The sequence below is a fragment of the Quercus lobata genome, chromosome 2, assembly GCF_001633185.2.
Source record: "Quercus lobata isolate SW786 chromosome 2, ValleyOak3.0 Primary Assembly, whole genome shotgun sequence".
Classification (NCBI taxonomy): Eukaryota; Viridiplantae; Streptophyta; class Magnoliopsida; order Fagales; family Fagaceae; genus Quercus; species Quercus lobata.
This window is the reverse complement of record NC_044905.1, coordinates 18874185-18895235: the sequence shown is the minus strand read 5'-3', so window position 1 is coordinate 18895235 and position 21051 is coordinate 18874185. Positions and strand designations below refer to the sequence as shown.

Below are 21051 nucleotides of genomic sequence, written 5' to 3'. Positions count from 1 at the left end.
GGAGTAAGAATAATGGTTAGATAATAAATTATGGGAAAAAGAATAAAAATAAATAAAAGGGAGGAAAATGGTTAAGTAAAATTAAATGAATGAATTGGTAAAATTTCTTATAGTTGGATTTTTAAAGTTAGCAACGGAATAGTTTACATTAAGTGTAGGATAATATTGTAAAAATACTGTGTAGGAATAACCTCAAACTTTACCATTAAGTGGCTTCAAGGTACAATATAATCATCTTTTAGTACCAGTAAGCAAACAGTGACTGTAGTTATACTAATCATATTTGCAAGATATTGCAGCTGATAGAGCAAAAGGATTGGAAATCATAATGAGTTTAAGTCAAGAAGTGATGCAAAATACATGGTAACAACAATTCCATGGACCATGTGAACACAAACCCTCATGTATAGTTCTCCAGGGAATACACTTGTATACCTAATGTACCATAAAAAAAAAACTATTTCCAAAAATAATGGCCATGAAAGACTGCTTTGAGTGCTTTCAGAATGATAGGCTACTTACAACAAAAATTTCCAAAAAATGATTTCTCTAAGAAAAACCTTGAAATGGCTACATTTATTCAAAACCAACCACCAAGGCAGATAATCATTACACAGTATTTATGAATGTATCTCACATGTGAGGTTCTCGCAGAGCCGTGGGCAGCTGCAGTTCAGGCTCAAACTCATCAAGCCGGGAGAAGCAGCAGTCAACCATGTCTTTTGATACATCTGCTAAACTAGGAGGGTCCCACTGCATATTGGGAATTAAAAAATAATTCACACTTTTCTTTTATCTTGAAACATGATTTAATGATTAAGATATACTAATTATGGACAAAGAAAGATCAGATACCTTTGGCGCAAAGTCCTTATCCACCAATCGTGCCCGAACACCCTACAGATGAATGAAACGAAGGGATAATGTAAGAGCAGAATCAATAGTGATCTTCACATTAGAAATGGTTTATCCCATACCTCACAAAAGTCATTTGAAACCCGTTTAGAAACTCCATTAAGGGAAATCCGGTATTCACGAGCAAGACATTGATCAAGAGTTTGAAATCTACCTTCACGTATCTAATTGCAAAGGAGAAAGTCAAGGCATGGAGTGTAAAAGCAAACACCGTTTACAACCACATGTAAGCAAACAAGGTAACTCACAGATTGCAAAGTAATTTTTAAGCTTAATGGGGAGGCTTCACTTAGTTTCTTGAGGGCTGTTTTACACCATTCATCATAAGACTCCGCTGCCTCCTTTTCCTGAGCAAATTGGTAGGAAGAAACAACCAATCCATCAGGATGAAAATTCTAACTTATCAAAGAAAAATTATCAGGATGTAAATTCTAGCAAAAATTGAGATAAAAAAGAGTTGCTAAATGTTATCCACACACAAACAATTGCCCCACCAGAGTTGGCTATCTATCAAATCAAATTTAATCACAAGTAATTTAAAAATGTGTTCTGTCTCTTCAATGCAAGGAACAATTTTTCAGGCCTCATGAAATGCAGAATACCAGTCTTCCAGCTCTTTGCCTGAGACTGATGTGCGGCAAATACAAATTGATAGTTGAAGATTGATTTGTATTATATCTTTCAATCCAAGGCTTAATTTTTACCACTCTTTGTATAGAGTTCATTAGTTTTCTAGTAAAACTTTCCATATAACTGTCAGAATAAAATGATTAAGCTTGGAACCCACTTTGCAAATCAGGCATATCAACAAATAAATCAGAATGAGATAACAATATCAGCTATATGAAATCAATCATGGTACTTCAAGCAATTAAGTTTTATGACTTCTGCAAAGATAGTGCTACAAATAATTAAATCCTAACAAATCCAGCTGATAATGGACTAAACATTAATAAGGTACTTGATGCAATTTGTTGCCCTCGATATTCTGAGAGCAGTGATGGAGTTTTGCTTCCCACTGAAAGGGAGACAAAGTGCCTAACAAGATAATTACTGACTGTTTAAAGAAGTTCATCATAACTTTTATGATAGAACCAAATTTTTTTTATTTTTAATTTTTAATTTATAAGTATGATAGAACCAACTTTCCTATTTGGAAGGCACAAAATATTTCCATTATACTCTCTAAAGTGGCAAAACCAAAATAATAATAATGATGATGATGATGATGAACCAATAAAGGAATATGGTTCACACTAACAGTCTAGATTCAGAAAGCGTCACAAAGACACGATTAGCCAACAGAAATCAACTTCAGGATGTGGAATTTATTTCAAAATTACCATAAATTACATTCTTTCTAACTAAAAAAGATTCTTATCTTTTACAGAAACCCCAGAAAATTTCTAGGGGGGAAAAAAGGAAAGACAATGCTCATGTACAAGAATAGAATCAACCACCAACTAATTTTGCTGGGCGGTGGACCTTTATCTGACAAAATTAAATTAATTTTTTAAATATTCACTATCATCCAACTCTATCAAGTACCTAGTGAAGAAATATTGTTTTATGCTTACCAAAGCATCAATAATTTCCTCAACTGTATCATGGCAGAAGCATCTATCAACTGTGTCAATCCTGAGTCAAAATCAAAACAGGACGGGCAAGTAAATTAAGTCAGAGACATCAGTGCCGCTGCATGTATTTCTAAAACAGACCATCAAATACTGAATCCTCTTATTTCAAGAATACAGAATTTATATGAACAAAAAAGAATTTTTATAGAAAATGCCATCAGCATCAGTTAATGTTTTTGATCTACAGATCAATATTATGGAAAATCAAGATTTCAGACTATTTATAGAGGCAGAGAGGAGCATTTGCACAGAGAACTATGTTTTCCATGGGGAATATCAACTTGAAACTTAGAAGCACGCTTTTCCCTTCACTCTCATGCATGGTTCATGCAATTAGGCGCCCCATGTAACAAAAATAGTAAACTAAATCAACATGAGTCATTGGATATCAGTTATATCAAAGCAAGGTGGATTTGCAATTTTCTTATTACAAAAATCTGAGAAACTGAAAATTGATTTTTCAAATGCAACATACTAAATAGATTTGTCCAGTTTCTTAAAGCATGACAAGTAGATGTGTAAAGCACCTGTTTACACTATGAGTGTATGATAGATGATTAGATACCAGCTGATACATCTTCAGGTATTATAGTTTCAGATGGAACTGAAATCAATGATGTCCCAGCAATCAAATTATGGGTCTTTATGATCTTTTAGAGAAATGAAAGTGTCCCTTCTTTCACTCTAGTAGTAATATCACAGTGTCCAGTACTTCCATACCACACTAAGTGAAAACAACAGTCTTACAATGATCTGCAATATGAACATAGCCAAAGATATCTAGCAGCCCTATATATAATTTTACTTTTATCCTTAATAACTCTACTTTAAACATTAAAGAATTTCTACACAAGCATGATGGACAATAAAATTGATAAAAATCTGCAGAACTAAGATGTATTTGTCAGATCATTACTTATGAAGAACACTCCCCCTGTCTGGATAGACAAGGTCACCATATTGCGCAAGGGCTGTCTCTATAACAGAAGGTTCATCTGTGATCAATTTACCAACGCGTTCTTCAACCCAAGCAAGTCTCTGTCAGAGAGAGTTGATAGCTAAAACTACAAGCTGCCAATAATGAAGAAAAAACATAGAAAACAGAAACGAAGAAGTAAAGGAAGTGAAAACAAACTGCATTTAATGAATAGTGTGTAGCAAGGCCACAGGCAATCATTTCTACACCATTGAGCTTGTCTCCTGTAAGAGCTAAGTATTCCCCTGCAATGAAAATAGAATCCAACAGTTTGCAAATCTGTTTTCATGTTTACAGAAAAAATGGATAACAATTCAAAGAGTTAAATGCTCAGTCCTAGCGATTGAACAGTATAAAAACCATGTGAATCCAAGTATGTGTTTAAGTTTTTCTTGAAGATATTGCATACTTCAAATTGAACAAAATATCTTACCCAAATAGCCAGGTAGACGAGAAAGATAATAGGAAGCTCCTGCATCAGGATGGAAGCCCATTTGAGTCTCTGGGTTGGCAAAAACCTGCAATTTCATGCTGAGGTTAGAAGCTTTTGACTATGCATCTACTTCACCAAAACATGGTGATTATACAAAAGTATATAAAGCACACCAGAGAGCAAAATTTCAGGATGCTTTACTTTTTCTTTTTTTTTTGATAAGTTCAGGATGCTTTACTGATGTTTGGGAGATTGAAAAATGCTACATAGAGTTTTTGCTACTAGAGGTAATATCATGGAGTGATTCTAGAGATTTATATTTCATTACTTGGTTATTATACTGGTAAAAATAATTTTAAAAAGTGATCCTCATCTCCCTGAGGAAACTGAACATACATATTCTATCTGGAAGTCCTAACAAAACAGCAAAAACATTCTCACACAATCAAGATTATGCGCTTTTCATCTCATCCAAAGGTTAAGGCTATATACCATCTTTATTAGTCAAGATAATAGCATAAAATCCAATAGCGCTCTTCATACAGCTGTTCAAAGCAACCTGACCCTTTTCGGACGATATCACCAGCCAGTTCGGTTGGCATTGAATTTTATAAAAGCAAATTTGATCCGTGCAGGTATCAGATTTAAGGAAGTTTAATTGATTAACATGACCAAACAATCTTCAGGCATCTCTCTCTCTCTCTCTCTCTCTCTGACAGTCACCACCATTTGCAGGTGAGACACTCCCTATTGTGGTCATGGGACGCCGGTCTGACTTCCACAAGTTTGAGATCTGAAAACAGTGAAGCCCCTCTCTCCCTCCCTTGATGTCGGCTGCTTGTTGTTTTCATCGACTTGCTAAGCCAACACAACCAGCTGAATACCTGAAGACACCGTTCCTTCGGCATTATTACTAACGTTTGAACCTGACACAATGGGATCAGGTGGCACTTTGAACAAAAACCCGACTGAACTCGACCCGTCAACAACCCTAGAGCTTCACTTAGCTTAAATTTTTACAGTTCATATAAAACAGGAGGATATTGATAGCTCAAAAGGAAAAAATAATTATATATTATATATTCAGTTGGGAGTAGCAGCAGTTACATACTGTTTTTTCAGTCACCACACGAAACATTCCTGGAAGTGAAATTCCAGCTCCACCTCCCATAGTGATACCATCCAAGATAGCCACCTGTATAGATGTCAATTAAATGATCATCAATTTGCCATCTGGACAGTGATAGTCATATGGGTAAAAGAATTTTTTCCCCCGTAAGACAGAAGAAACCACAAGTATGCTACAACTCATCACATGATTAAAAAAAATGATAATGAAATATCATTCCATCACATAAACATCAAATGCAAGATACCATAGTCAATGCTACAGACATCCTAACAAGATAAAGCAGTTGATAACAAAACTTATTTTAGTGATGATACATGAGAGAAGCAATTAACACATGACACTAGCCAATGTTTTTTATGACACAATATATGATACATTTTATATTAGATCAACATTACTGAGGCTTAATAAGCAGCCAGACTAAATTACGTTAGCGCTTCCTCAATACTTTAGATATGGGCTTATCCTCACTATGCCTATGGGGTATTTTACCAACATTTTTCAGTTATTCATAATGTCTCAATAAAAATAAATAATTTAATTATCCATATCTTTAATTATGGTCTAAATCCATAATATTTTCACAGAATCACAGGCATTAAAATGATTGAAACCTGGCCATGCCCCCAAGAAGAAAACTGATATCTCAGATAATTAGATTATTCATTAAAATTTTCTGAAATTTCAAATTCAAAAGGTAGGAGATTAACTAAAATTTTCTGAAATTTCCAAAACTAAAGGGAGGAATGCTTACATGTGGCTTCAAATATGTTCGTTGAAGATATACAAACTTATATAGTGTTTCAAAAAACTTCTTACACTCCTCAACATTCCCTGCGTATAATCAAAATAAATATAAAGATATTAACAACCAACTCAATTTCTAATGAGACCATGAAGGTGACAACTGTTTCCCGACCAGAAGAAAATTGTAATAAGAATTTGAAAACACAAATAGTCAAGAAGACACCAGTTACAACAACTATGTGTGGAACATTTTCATCCAAATAAATCCAAATTAAACTATGGCAAATTAAACTTGCTGATCCCAAATATACAACAACTATGTGTGGAACATTTTCATCCAAATAAATCCAAATTAAACCATGGCAAGCACCTCTAGACAACCTCTTAACCCCCCCCCCCCCCTCCCTTTTGTTAAATTGATTCAGAATTCCAATGTTAATTTTGTTCTATAGCCCATCTGCCAAACCTGGTCTAAATGAGCATAACATCTTCACTGATGTGCTTAGCCCTAACAAACAAGAGGTCCAAGACATAAAAATATTTATTTACTGGATTTTAGATTATAACTACCATTGTTTGAATATCAAATCCATAAGCCACTAAATGTAAAAATCTATAAGATATTAAGATCTTCAATTTTTTATTTTTTTGGAGGGTGATGAATAAGCAATTTTACTTGTTGAGAACAAACTGTAAGATTCAATACAATGCTAACATTTTGGCCTGATTACTGAGAACCATACTAAATAACCATCTGATTCATCATTACTATAATCTGTAATATGACACTGACCTAGTTAAACAATGGGGCATATGACCAGAATCAGTATTCTTCTCCTCTATAATGAAAATTAGCCAGATATGCACATCTGAAACAACAATTTTACTAATTGAGTGCTTGTTGATGTGTAAATAAGTTCATACCCACAAAAAAAGGCAGAATTCTTTAGACCCACTGCCATGAAAAATGAAAGTAGGTCTTAGGAAGTTCCAAAGAAAAGGAAAAAAAATTATTTGCTTTTGCATTGGTTCCAAAATTAGTGACTACATTATGTAAACCTAATCACTCTTAATAATACCTTAAAAAGAAAAGTATGGAGGACATTGAATCTAATAATTAAGGAAAAGATCAATAGGCAACGCACCGTCATTGATTAACTGATAAAGGGTAACAACATCCGCACCAGAACAGAAAGCCCTGCCACTACCCTTCAAAAAAATTCAAGATAGCATCTCAGACATCAAGGTGACCAAATTTGAAGCATAGGGGCATGTTTACATGTTCAAAAGCACTTCCACAAATGATTTTAATGAATTAGACACAGAATGCATTTTGAAGCTCATTTCCATTAACAGTTTCACGAAAATTATTTTAAAAATGCATTCCTCCGGAAACATCCTAAAGCAGCTTTCCATGTATTCATTTTTATATATCATTTAAATAGAATATAAGAGCACAACACATCCCCAAGATTAGAGTCCATCAATATTCTCAATGTAATCCTTTTTCTTCCCCCTAATGCCAGGGCCACTCCACACCTCATGCCTTTTTCGCAATCATATGACAACGTTGGCCAATTTCAGTGTAATCATAAAACAATATTAGCAACTCACATAGACGGCAAACTTGTAGAAGATGTTATTGAACATAAAATCAAACATCCCCCCCCCCCCACCCAAAAAAAAAAAAAAAAAAACATGAAGAACAAAGAGTTTTGTGTGTCAGGGCAACCGGAAACAATGTAATACCTTCATTAAGACAAAGCCGATATTCGAGTTTTCTTCCCATGATTCATACAATCTCTTAAGCCGAGCAACCTACAAAATTATAAAGGGGGGAAAAAAACCTCCAATTAAAAAATTTACCAAATGGGCATGAACTAAAATGAACAAACAACCACAAGGAGATGGAGAAAATGTGACAAAAAAGAAAAAAGAAAAAAACCATAGAAGTAGTGAGAGCATTGAGAGCAGAAGGTCTGTTGAGAATGGAAGCTCTTGACTTAGCTCTTCCTTGAACCAAAACCTGAAAGCACACGCAAATTCGAAACCTTTGAGATCAATAGAGCAAGACCCACAAATGGGGTTTCATTTAAGAAACAAAAAGAACAAAATTTGTCGAGAAAAAAAAGAGAGCACAGGCATTGAAATCTCTAAAAGTGAGTACATACATAGAGGTACAAAAACATATAGAGAGAGATAAATGGAGAGAGACCTGGTCTTCGAGATCATCGTTTTGGGGGGTGTAGTTTGGTTGAGCAGAAAAGGGCCTTTGGTAATGGTGAGACAGAAATCTGGGTCTTTGAAATGAACAACTATTTCTACTTCTACTTCTCAAACCCACCAAAGCTTTCAAACTCTGCATCTTCTACTTCTACAAATACAAAAACACACTCTGTCTCTGCTACACTACACACTCTCTCTCCTCCTAAGTCACAGTCACAGAACAGAACAGTAGAGGTTGGTTTCTTCAGCTCTCTCAAATTCTCTAAACCCTCAACCTCAACCAGTGTGCTGCTTTGGTCATCATACGACTCATACTACGTCGTATTGTGAGGCACACATTTTGTCGGGTAATAAATTCGACATTCTAAGATGGTCGTCGGGCTTTAGTGTAGCCCAGTTGTATTTATGTCTGGGCTTTACCTGAGAGTTTTTTTTTTTTTTTTTTTTTTTTAAGGCCTCTTAATTTTTTGTTTTCAGTGGTGCTGCTCTATAATAATTGCTCTTTAGTCTTTGTTATCAAGCTAAAGCACTAATAATTTGGTATAAGTAGGGTTTAAACCTCAATATCTTATTTAAATACAAGAAATTTTACCAGTTGAACTAACTAAAATTCACAAAAACCTTTTAACTTCAGCTAAGTTGTTATATTTACGTACACTCAATTTTAAATAAGTGGGAGGGTCATTAATCTATGTATGCATATTTTTCTTTTGTTGAGAATTATGCATCTATCATTTTTCTTTTTGAAAATATTGAGTTTGAGTCCTATTTGTTCTAATAACAACATTGATTATCAGTTTATCACTTATATCCATACCAACCACAATTTTTTTATAAAAAAAATCACAAATATATCTCTATAATACAAAGCAGTAAAATAACAATAAGAATAAAGCAACATGCTGAATCATAGTGAAATAATGGAAACTTTTTGAAGAAACCTTCAAAAGAAAAACACTCCATAATCCCTTATCACTATAGATGAAGTTTGTTATTTCTTGAAATGTTGGCTGATGGGTTTGTCTTTGGGTGGGTTTGTTCTTTGGGTGGGTTTGTTTTGTTTAAGTGTGGGCTGGCTTGGTCTATTTTAAGATTGGGCCTAGTGTCCATTGTGTTGGGTCTGGGTTTTTGCCGTGTGTTTAATTATGAGAAAAGAGGATTGGCCTTGATAAAAAGAGGCCTGCTATATGATATTAAGATAATTTTATACAAATTTATTAGTAACAAAAATATTATAAATTTAAATATTATAAATTTTTTAAAAATATGAAAAAAATGACATTAATAAATGTATGGTCTGAATAAAAAGAAACATTTTATTTTCCGAAATTAGTTACATATACTTAATTTTAAGGGAAAATTGTGAAAAATTAAAATGTCACACTAGTAATTCTCACTAATGCAAGATATGTGAGAATTGATATCTCCTTAACTTAAAAGGAGAGATGTAGAATTCCCACAATTCATGGAAATTGTCATTTTCGATAAATTAATCAAATGAGCAACCAATTTTCATGAATGATCACAATTTTTTATCCTGAATTCTTACATAAATAAGATACCCTCATTAGCTTTGGTTTTATCTCTTACATATGTTGAACTTTTAATTATTTGTGGTTCCGAATTTTGGGTTTGATGATTGGGAATACTGGGTTTTGGCACGTGTTGAACTGGTTGAATTTGGGTTCTCCCTCTATGGGATTTTTTTTTTTTTTTTTTTTTTTTCACACATTTGGATTTATTTATTTTGTTTGTATTGAATAAAATAAAAGTGAAGGTGAGAGGTATTTCAAAGGCTTAAGCTTGGTTTTGACATTGATTGGGGTTCTAATATAAAATCCAGTGATGTTTACTGACAGTATCTTGTTTGAATGCCACAATAATTGTTTTTTGGGGAGAGATGCTACCATTTTTTTTTTAATGTTCATGGAGACATTAACTATACAATTGCTTAAATTTCATATAACAGGATGCTAATTGAAACCCACAAAAAATTTAAATATAATTTTAGAAGGATATCTATAAAAATTGGCTAAAATGTAATTTTGTTCTAGTGTTAAAAACCAAAAAACATAAATAAGAATAATTATTCAATTGCAAACTTTTATTCTTCGTAATACCAAATCCAATTCCTTAACTAATTTACATCAAATGTACTAAACCCTTTGTTTCAAGCCTATCATTTTCTGGTTGGAACTTGCCTAAAGCAACAAGTTCAGCTACTCCTCAGCTTTATTTAATTTCAGACCATTATTTACTGATTGGAACTAATCCAAATCAACAAGTTCAATTACTCCTCATCTTGGACAAGCATGACCAACCTCCAACTCTTCAACTGGAATAGCATATGGCGAACTCCAGTCAGCATCAAAGATTTGTTGAAGTTGCGAAACAATGGCAGGGTTGTATGTTCCAAAGCTGACCCCAGCTGTTGTATAGAAGTAATCCCAAATAAGATTGCTTGTGCCAATGTGGGCTCGCACATCACTAACTGCATACTTTCCATGGTTTACCCTGGTATATCCAGGGTAAACATTTCCTGTACTAGTTCCCTTTTGAGTAGCAGGTCCTGTCAAATTGAAACCTGGAACCCTGTAGTACTTGATCTCAACTTTTCCAGAACATTTGTTGTACTTTGATGAATTGCAGAGAACATTGGAGTAAAGGAGAGACTTCAGGTACAGATCAGTATTGTCGATAAAATGTGCCCAGTAGGCTACTAATATCTTCACTGTTGCATGCTTGGAGAAGACAACCTACTAATCATAAATTTTGCAAGACTATAAAACCTGGAATGTTGAAGGTTCTAATAAAGATATAAACAGGTGAAAATCTATTAAATGAGTAAAATCATGTTTGGTAACAATGAAAGATCATCCATTCCACCTTTTGGTAGCATTTGAAATAAGTCTCTCGTTTTCCTTGCCAATAGAAAGAACACTTCTTGTGCCTTCAAAGATAAGGAAACTCGAAACAGCAAGATAGCATGAATTCATTTCACCAGGTGTTAAACAAGCTGCCAAAACCTAGGGAGTTCTCTCTCTCTCTCTCTGTGGGTTTTTTTTGGGGGGGGGGGGGGGAGGTTCTTCGTGCTAAGTTCCCAAGCCACCAACCTCCATATATATATTTAATGCATATAAGATAATTGGTCCAGATTTTTCTGGACAAATTTCTTTTCAACATGGTCAGAATCTTTATTTGAATGACTTAGGTATGTTAAATGGTCCTGGAAATGCATATTGCAATCATGGACAAGTAACAATGACAGCATTATTAATCGCTATTCACTACTTTGCTACAGAAACTCTTTTTCAAGGAATGCATAAGGGAGTACCATTAAATCCTCCACTGGAGAATACAACTCGAATGAATACTTAAAGCTTGCTATTAATATTGGGGTCCACCAATATCAGGCTGATGCCAGTGCATTTAGAAAAGGAAGGGTGTGTGGCCTGGCATAAAAAACTCCACTAGTATCAGAAGCTGGTCTGTAATTTTTTTTCCGTATAAAATCTCATCAATTGCTTATGTCCTAACTTGAAAGTGAACAGGCTTTTGTTTTATGAATAAGGTATTTGAACACACCAAACCTAGAACACATACACAAAATGTCAGGTGTTGTGGCAGATTGGCCATTGAACCATACTTTCCCAGCAAACCAATTAAATAGATGAACAGTAAGCCTCTAAGCACATGGTTCCAATCCCAGAGTATAAGTCCTCAAGTTTAGAAAAATGGAAATAAATTTAAAAATTACAAGACAATTCAAATTGATGTGTTAATACATGAATTGGTGTATGTGATACCCCAAATTGTTTGAATTGGATTAAATTTTATGACTATGTGTCGTGTGGGTGTGTGTTTAGTTCCACATTAGGCCATATAAGCGATCATAAGGAGCCTTGATGTAGCACTTTCTTAGGGTTGTGACAAATGAAATCAGAAGTGGGGGGGGGGGGGGGGGGAGGAGACAGATTTCATAGAGATAAGCACAAAAGAAGGGGAAAATTTTCTCTTTGCATAGAATATGACAATAGGAGCCTAAAAAGCAGTCATGCAAACTATATTCGAGGCAGCTACTTTAGATCATGTTGGCATTGAATGTGGAACTCCCTACTCTTAAAAAGTGCCTGAAACAAACCTTAAATCCTCCAATCCACAATAAGAAATAAAATGTAATAGATAATAGGGGTGATGTTTCATGGCCAAGGCAGGCCCTAAATTTTGTTATCTACACACACACACAGAGATCAGCCTCAAAGGTGTCACCCTAAACCCCTCTCCTTATGTAATGGTGGCACACTCCTAAGAAACTAGATAATTGGCCAACACTACTTTGCTAACTGGTTGTAACAAGAAGCTAACAATGTTTCAAGAATATAAGAAGCAATGACATTGATAGTTACCTCTGATACAGCAGAGGAAAGGGATGACCAATAAACTGTCGGCTTCATATATTGGGACTGACCAAGCCAATCCATGGTACTAATTCTAAGAGTTGCTCCGCTTCCTACAGACTTTATTGTCTCCACCCATGCCTGTTCATCTGGCGGGTATGTGCCAAATGATAGCTGCCAAACACAATTGCAACAAAATTAAAGCATAAAACACAATGCTTCCAAAATGCTAAACATCACTTCCAGAAATAGCAATGAGTTAACAATTAAAAATAGGCTATAAGTGCAGATAATATCAACCCTATATATATTCCCCAATGGGTTTTCTATGACATCTTCATGGTCTTAGAACCCCTTTGTTCACACTTTAGAGAGGGTTTTAAGCAAATATTAAATAAAATGATTTTGAGTAAGATGCACCTTGATTAGGTATTTGCACTTGATGACCTTTGCCTAAAATCACTTTTGGGCATCATTATTAGACAAAAATCACTTTCTGCATATGTGCCATTTGGTACTAATGCAAAAAAGTGTTGTTCCAAGGCCATTACATGCTTTGCTATTCCAGTTCATTACAGCTCAGCATTTGAAATGTATTGAATATGTTACCAACTAATGTCATTTCAGTTCAACATTATAATTGGTTGTAATAGTTTCAATCTAAATGATGAGTTTGTGCCTTAATATTACTTAATATAATGAAAATTCAATTTCTAAGCAACCCTAGATTTGTATTAGATAACAGAACAAAACAAAAGCCACATCACCAACAAAATGTTAGGAATTCCCAGTTACCTCTGGAGGAGCAAAAGAGAGATAGCTAAATTCAGGCTGCAAAGTTGAATAGTTCTGCCCGGGACTCTGAATTGGCAATTTAAACATATGAGGGTGGGACAATGTAGGATATCCTGCTACATGGGGAATCCTCACAAAATGATCATCAAGAGGCGACCTGTGATGATACAAATCAATTAACTATCATAGCTTTTTTCCCCTCACTTCATTTGCTTGCCAACTAGACAAATGACCATAAAAAAGATGAATAAAATTGTGCCATTCAAGCAAATCATTAGGCTTTCTTTGCTAATGGTATACAAGCTCATAAATGACCAAAATATCTTTTTTTTATTGGGAAGAGAGAAGGGTGGGGGAGTGGGGGGGAATAAATATAGCTGCAGTGTGCATGTTAAGCTAGATGATCAGGTAAAAGAACGAAACTAGTAGCTGCAGAAATAAGCTCTCTAAAATATAAATAAGATTGTAATTTTTCTTACAAAATGAAAAAGAAAGCTCTATAAGAAACTTGGAGATGGAATTTTGACTATACTAGAAATCCTTCTGTGGGTAGATCAAGTTTAAATTCAGCATATACACTCGGAATTATTATAAAATAAAAAAAATTGGGGGAGGGAGCCTTCAGCAGGCTTGCTTGCTTCTCTCTCTCTCTCTCTCTTTCCAAGCAATCACCACCAGTCAATTTCAAGCAAAATAGTTTTTTTTAAAGTTTAACTAATTTCTTGTTATAATGCTACCCATTATTTCTAAATTCCTGCAAACAAGATTCTTGTACATCTATAAGTCAAAATGTTATTATTGGTCTCACAGGCTTGAGGCCACCATTCAGAAGGGGCCATCACTAAATTAGGGACAAGCAAACTGATTTTGCAAGCAATTTCGCAGAAAAGTACCAGCTTAATTGTAAAGCAGATGTAATGTATATATTATATTTATCTTACACTTACACTATTCTCCCTTCCTTAATAGCAAAATTCCAGCAAAAAAAGGAGATACATAGTGATCAAATCTCAAAATGTATACACACACAAAAAAAGAAAAAGAAAAATCAACGGAAAATGATATCCTGTAAGCATGAGTAATAATACCAAGTGAAGATGGCAAACTATCTAAGCACTTGGGGAAGAGAAATCATTTTTACATGATTAGCACTTCTGAAGATAAAAACTTAACAGAGGTTGTTTCTTGAAATAAGCCTCTGACTTACCAGCACCTCTCTTCAGAATCAACAAAGCGTGACCAGCAAGGAACTTTTCTTTCTGCCTGCCATTGTTCATCCCACACTGTTTTGGTGTAAGCTGCAGAATTGAGATGTGCAAGTTGCCACAGGTTTTCAAAGTAGGCTTCAACCTTCTTTGCAATTTTTGGACAACCAACAAGATAAATACCAACTTCCTTCACCTATAGCCGTTCAATAATGACACCTTATAACATGGTTGAATTGAAAACCAACTTACTGAAACAATTAGAAGAGTGAACTTTTAAAATAAACAGTTCAATATGGTTTTATGATTGATCCTAATCTGCCGCTTTGCCAATTCTTCTCTTTGCAGGATTCTCACTCTCACCTCTTTATCATTATTTTGAGCTACTGACTAACAAATCGCCCCACTTCTTTATCTGGTTATGGCTTTTACTACTTTTTATAGATAAATACCAACTTCTAGATTTCACTATTTTTTACTGAATGATTTTGCTCTGGGAGACTAAGTGGTTATGGTTTTTCTCTACATGACAAGACAAAACTGTGTCAGAATACCTGTGTGAGAGATTTCCAGTCATTGTTTGCAGATCCAATATATACATCTCGACGATTTGATATCCATACTTTAGCATGGACTATGCCAGAACCCCACCATTCACTATGCAATAAAGTCACACTCTTCACATTTGGCCTTCGTGAAGCAAGGTTGGATGGTTCTTTTGTAAAGTCTGGATAAACTCCTGAGTGTGACACTAGCCTACAGAGTAATCAATTTCATATAAAGAACAATTAGTTTAAATATGTAGAATATAGTAAATGCAAACTGACAAAAACAAAAAGAGGCAGAAATTCAAACCTAACATGAACCATGCCCATGATATTGATGTGTTTCTATGATTATCCATCAATTAGGTAGAAAAATGACACATTACTCACTACTGGCCGAGTTTTTATAATTGTTCACACAATTAGTAAAATACACATAGTATATTTTATGTTAAAAACATATGTATTTTTCAACAAAAAACTCCATTCATCATACAAAATAAAATTGAATACACACACACACAATATATTAAATGCTTTGAGGCTGTTACAAGTTTGAAAATGTAAATTTGAGTATAAGTGGTATAGTGCTTGTAGGAGATGTTGGAAGTATGGATGAGTTAGCTAATATTATCTGTTATAGAATTGGGAGTTTGCTAATGAACTATTTAGGCATGCCTCTGGGTTCATCATTCAAGGCAACAACAGTGTGGAATCCCATTTTAGAGAAAATGGAGCATAGATTGTTTAGGTTGGAAAAAATTAAAATTATACCTGTCAAAATGGGGAAGGTTGACGCTACTAAAAAGTATGATTTGAAGTCTTCCAACTTACTATCTTTCCTTGTTTATCATTGTTTCTTATGTCAAATAGGTTAGAGAGGTTGTAAAAGAGTTTTTATGGATTGGTCTAGGAAATGAGTTCAAATTCCATTTAGTGGATTGGAATACAATGTGTTCTCCAATTGTCAGAAGGGATTTGGGGGTGTGCAAGTTAAGCACCTTTAACCAAACTTTCCTAGGAAAGTAGATTTGGCCTTTTAGGGAGGAAGAAACACATTTATGGAAAGTTGGAAACAAGTTGTAGCAATAAAGTATGAGGTGGATTGGAGAGGCTGGACAATGAAGCAAGTGCAAAGAACTCATGGTTGTAGCTTATGGAGATTTAGTTTTCATGCAAAGGCATTTGATGCGCCAAGCTCCGAAGTTGGTCACTTTCTTTGTGTTGACAATAACATGTGGGAAAATTTTGATTAATAATCTTAAGAAGACAGGAATCAAGCTAGTAGATCGGTGCTATATGTGTAGGTGCAGCAGGGAGACATTGGGTCATTTGTCACTTCATTGTGATCTTGCATATTCTTTGTTGAGCTATGTTCTTTGTGCGTGTTTGGGGCTCAATGGGTGAGGCCAAATCGAATGATTGACCTATTGGCTAGTTAGAGAAATTGGTTTTCTAATCACTCTTCCACCATTTGGAATTTAACCAGCTTATGCTTAATATTGGATATTGTGGATGGAGTGGAATAATCACACTTCTGAAGATATGAATGCTTTGTAGATGCAATTGAAGACCTCTTTCTTTAGATTACTATTTGAATGGTCTGCTGTTACTCAGGTCCCAATGATAGTGTTAGAGATATATATTAGACATATTAGCCCAATGTATCTCTAACAGATAGTACCATTGCACATATAATCTCATTCATTTGCTTGTAACTCTTTGGATGAAATTCTTTAGACTATCTTGTCTTGTGTATCACTTTTGTACACAAGTCATTAAATTAGTTGTAAAAGTAATGTATTCTGAACCGCATATATTATTTTCAGTAATTACTCTTACACACACCTTGTTTTTAAGTAACAATTTCAGTTAAAACACAAGTGGGTGTGCGTATCAAGCATTGATTATATTCTTTTTCCAACTCATAAATCACTGTATATGTTTTTCCACCTCATATACTACTACTGTATATATATTGTTTTTTGCTAAGTGAAGTGAAGAACAATATAAGTGGATGGGGTTTTACAGGAAAAGGAGCACTCTGTTACACTTTGCTTGAGAAATCGGTTGAAGTAAGTAACTAGCTTTAAAAAAGACATGAACTGAATTATTGAAAGCAATCCTATCATATATGTATCTATCATCACACAGACACCAATCAACTAAAAAAAAAAAAAAAAAAGACAGAAACAACTGAAACGTTGCGTGCATTGAGTTGAGTTGCGTATTGTACCTAATGGAAACATTGCGATCAGCTGCGTCCTCAATGGCCTTGTAAACTTGAGACCCCTGAGCAGCACCGAATCTGCTCATATCAGCTTCTGAATATCCATAGTCCCCGGAACGAGGGTCTTTGGGCTGCGCATTCAGTTGCCAGTACTGAGCTATTATGTCCAGTTTATGGCTCGAGTTCTGAGCTAACCAGCGAAACACATCCCCTAAGCCAAAAAAAACAAAAAAACAAAACCCAAACTCAGTATACACTTTTGAGTTTGACACTCATAAAAACAAAAACAACATGTTAATATATATGATATTATTACCGGTGGAGAGGACACCAGAGACTCGAGCGAGGTGGGGCATGTCGGTGGGGATGGATTGGACCAACCATGCTTTGCATTGGTGTGCTGATACAGACACGGACACATGTGGCAAACACAGAGTGGCTGACACAAATACTAAAACCACAAACATGGTGGTTCTGCTTCTTCTACTTCTGTTGCCAATGCTCACTTCCATTTTTTTTTTTTTTTTTTCTCTCTCTCTCTTTCTCTCAAATTTTCTAAAATGCGTGGGGGTGAGGGGGGTTGAGTATTTGTAATGAAGAAGTTGAAGTCTGAACGAAAAGTCGGAAGGTCAATGAAAGAGAGCAGAATATCTTTATGGAATCATTGCGTTTCCTCCCTAATCTACAGGGAATTATATAACTAATATTATATTATATTAGCTTCAATCAAATAATATACTAATAACTAATAATATACCCGTCACTGGGCCTTGTACACTAGTGGCATCCGGTGTCATTGTATACCTTTAGCTGGGGGTTCTATCTCTCTCATTTTCCCTAGCAAACCAACACAAAAAAAAACTAATAATATATGCTATAACATTCATAATATGGTGAAACTACAATGTTAGTCCCTCAAATGTCAAACTATAATGGTGTGTTCAACAAATTTTACAACATAAATTATTACCGATTGTAATTTGAAATTTGAACACACTAAAAATACATTCTTACCCACCAGTAAATAACCTTAAGAATTTGTTAAAAAAGTGTTAAATATATATATATATATATATTATACTATATATAAGAGGATTCCCCTCTTTCAACTGAATTTTTATGTGGTTTAAAAATACCCTCATAAATATAGGGTAACTTCATTTAGAAATAAGGTCATAAGTGTCAAATAACGAATTTTATTTTAAATTCAAAAAGAAAATTCCTAAAATTTATGATTTTTTTTTCCTTCACGTTCAAAAAAGAAATTAGTTTATCTCTAAAGTTTATCCTTTTTATTTGTTTGAAATTTTTTTTAAAAAAATTCTAAATTATAATAGATGCAAATTATTAACATTTACCTAAAAAAAAGGAAAAACTTCTAAGCACGCGTGTGAACGCGTGTTAAGAGACTACTCAAACTAGTATATGTGTGTTTTACGTTTAAAATAAGTGGTAAATTGTTAATGATTCTAATTTGAATTCATAACTTAAATTATTCTTTTTCTCATTTATAACAAATATAAGTGTTACGTCTAAAATATGTGGTAAATTGTTATTGGTTCTAATTTAAATTCATAACTTAAATTACTTTTTTTTGCTTACTTATTACAATCAATAATAACTTACCATTTATGATTTGTTGTAGAAATATCACTACATAACATTTCTCTTAAAAAGGAAACATTGTGAATATTGCATTCTTGGTTAAGCTATTATGAATTATTATTATGCTATTATCCACTTCCAGTATTTCTTTCCGTTGTCATTTTCAAATACTAGATATCGATGTTGAAATAATTACTACTTAACCTATTAGTTGTCAGCAATTTTTTCAGTTTTAGTTGTTTTTGCTTTGCTTTTCTCCTTTTAGAAGTTAGAGAATCCTTACAAGTTACAACTTATAAACAATCTCTTTTTAGACTTGCTACAGATTTCTTTCTCAAGCTTTCATTTGTACTGGTAGTACAACTAATACTACAACAATTTCTTCTCCAAAAAAAAAAAAAATACTACAACAATTACACCTGGCAGATAATCTATGATCAATTTTAAAAACTACTCAGTTGATCAAACATTGAAAACATTTATATTTGTATTTGAGAAATGCCCATCAAATTTGATAAATTTAGTATATAAACATATATTGAAAATGAGTCAATAAAATAAATTAAATTAAAAATTTTATAATAAAGGCTTGATGAGCAGGTTGGGTAGGGTAAGGGTTAAGTCGAAATCGGGTTAGGATCAAAAACTTATCAAAATAAAATAGGTAGCTATTCATTTTTCTCATACCTTATTTGTTCATTTGGGTTCGTTTAATGGTCAAGGTCCAATTTTGTTAGGTCTATTTACAATACTTGTATGATAAGCATAATGCTACCCTGATATCCTAGATTAAATCTATTGCAACGCAAAGTTTTATAATAAAGATGTAATTGTTCAGGACTTTGTTATAGGTGTAAATTTTCAAGTCAAATCACCTTAATTCTTATGTGCTTAGGTTATATCACGTTCTCACACTACCACCATTGACCTTTTTTTAATACCATTTTGCCGCTAAACCAACCCCTTTTCCACCAAGTTTTTGGTAAATTCAAAATATGAAGTCCATTTTCACAATTAAGGCCACAAAATCTCCTTGAAAGGGCATCAGTCATTCTTTTTAGCTCAATCGACGCAAAAGAATTCTCAAAGGCCATAAACTTGTACATGTGCACCTCACAAAGTGCCTCTCGAATCAGTTGTTGACCAGCCACCAATGATGCTATCCATAATCAATATCATCATTCCAACTATCAATGTCATTATCATCGGTGGAGTGTAATTCTATATTGTGCTATAACCCTAGGATTAGTCTTTTGCTATAACCCTACTCTTGCAACACTTTTACACTTGAAAATCGAGAACCACTCCTCAGTAAGAGCTTAAATTGGCCATGGCAATGCTACAAAGGTACATGATATCTTCCCATTACCTTTGAAAGCGTACTAATAAAGAAAAATTCATCCCACTCCATGTCACCATTTGTGAGTGTGGCATAGCGGTTGGATGCCTTTGTCGCCCCTGAGGCCAAGGTCTTGAGTTTGATTAGTGGCGATACCCATTATTGCGTAGTTGGTACCCATGAAATACCGTGGGGCGTAGGGCAAGGATTACATACGTGAGCCCTCTTTGAAGTTAAATTGAGTCACCAATTCTACCTACCATTCCCGTTTGGTGCCTATTAGTCTTCCACCTATCATTCCCATTCAATGCCAAACATTCTCATCTACCATTCCCACCAAAAATTCTCATCCACCATTCTCATTTAACATACCCATCTACCATTCTTCGTCTCTCCACTATAAATAGGAGGTTCCAATTCATTAAAACTTATCCAGAAAAATACATTGAACCACGAAATGAAGATTTGCTTCTTTTTTTCAAATCCTCCGTTTGTGGTGGAAGTTCTTTGGAACTTTTGGGGCTTGAATCTGTAAAGGTTCATTGATTTATGGTTTCTTGAAGTTTCTAGAGGTTTTTGGGCTTGATTCCAGCAAACTTTAAGATCTAGGCAGGTAGTTTGGATGATTCTAGTTCGAATGTTCTTCGTACTTAAGGTTGAAGTTCTTGAAGTTCCTGGAGGCTTTAGGGCTTGATTCCGGTAGAGCTTCTGTACTTCTGAATCTTCTTTGATGCTGCTTGTGGCATGAATGTCTTAGTGTCTTCCAAGATGTCTTGGTGTGCAAAATTGCCTTAGGAAGGCTTCTACTTATAGGAGTTTAGGGGTGGGGTGAGCGACACATGGCAGAGTCTAATTGGTGACACAAGTCA

At 34.4% G+C, this 21051-nt stretch overlaps 2 protein-coding genes across 2 annotated transcripts; both read right to left on the bottom strand.

Annotated features, from left to right (window-relative positions):
• Positions 1 to 300: 300 nt before the first annotated feature.
• Positions 301 to 8399, bottom strand: LOC115974847 (3-hydroxyisobutyryl-CoA hydrolase-like protein 2, mitochondrial). The gene is made up of 14 exons (XM_031095386.1): positions 8056 to 8399; positions 7786 to 7866; positions 7590 to 7658; positions 6986 to 7049; positions 5848 to 5927; positions 5073 to 5156; positions 3962 to 4046; positions 3688 to 3773; positions 3469 to 3590; positions 2493 to 2553; positions 1164 to 1262; positions 978 to 1079; positions 856 to 897; positions 301 to 753 (listed from the first exon to the last, which is right to left on the bottom strand). The coding sequence occupies exons 1-14, from the start codon at positions 8203 to 8205 to the stop codon at positions 634 to 636; spliced, it is 1245 nt and encodes a 414-aa protein (XP_030951246.1). The 5' UTR covers positions 8206 to 8399; the 3' UTR covers positions 301 to 633.
• A 1736-nt stretch (positions 8400 to 10135) lies between these two features.
• Positions 10136 to 17935, bottom strand: LOC115974846 (phospholipase D Z-like). Its single transcript, XM_031095385.1, has 7 exons — positions 17555 to 17935; positions 17245 to 17449; positions 15018 to 15219; positions 14466 to 14659; positions 13259 to 13415; positions 12473 to 12637; positions 10136 to 10822 (listed from the first exon to the last, which is right to left on the bottom strand). Exons 1-7 carry the CDS (start codon positions 17748 to 17750, stop codon positions 10364 to 10366), a joined length of 1578 nt encoding a protein of 525 aa, XP_030951245.1. The 5' UTR covers positions 17751 to 17935; the 3' UTR covers positions 10136 to 10363.
• Between the last annotated feature and the right edge of the window lie 3116 nt (positions 17936 to 21051).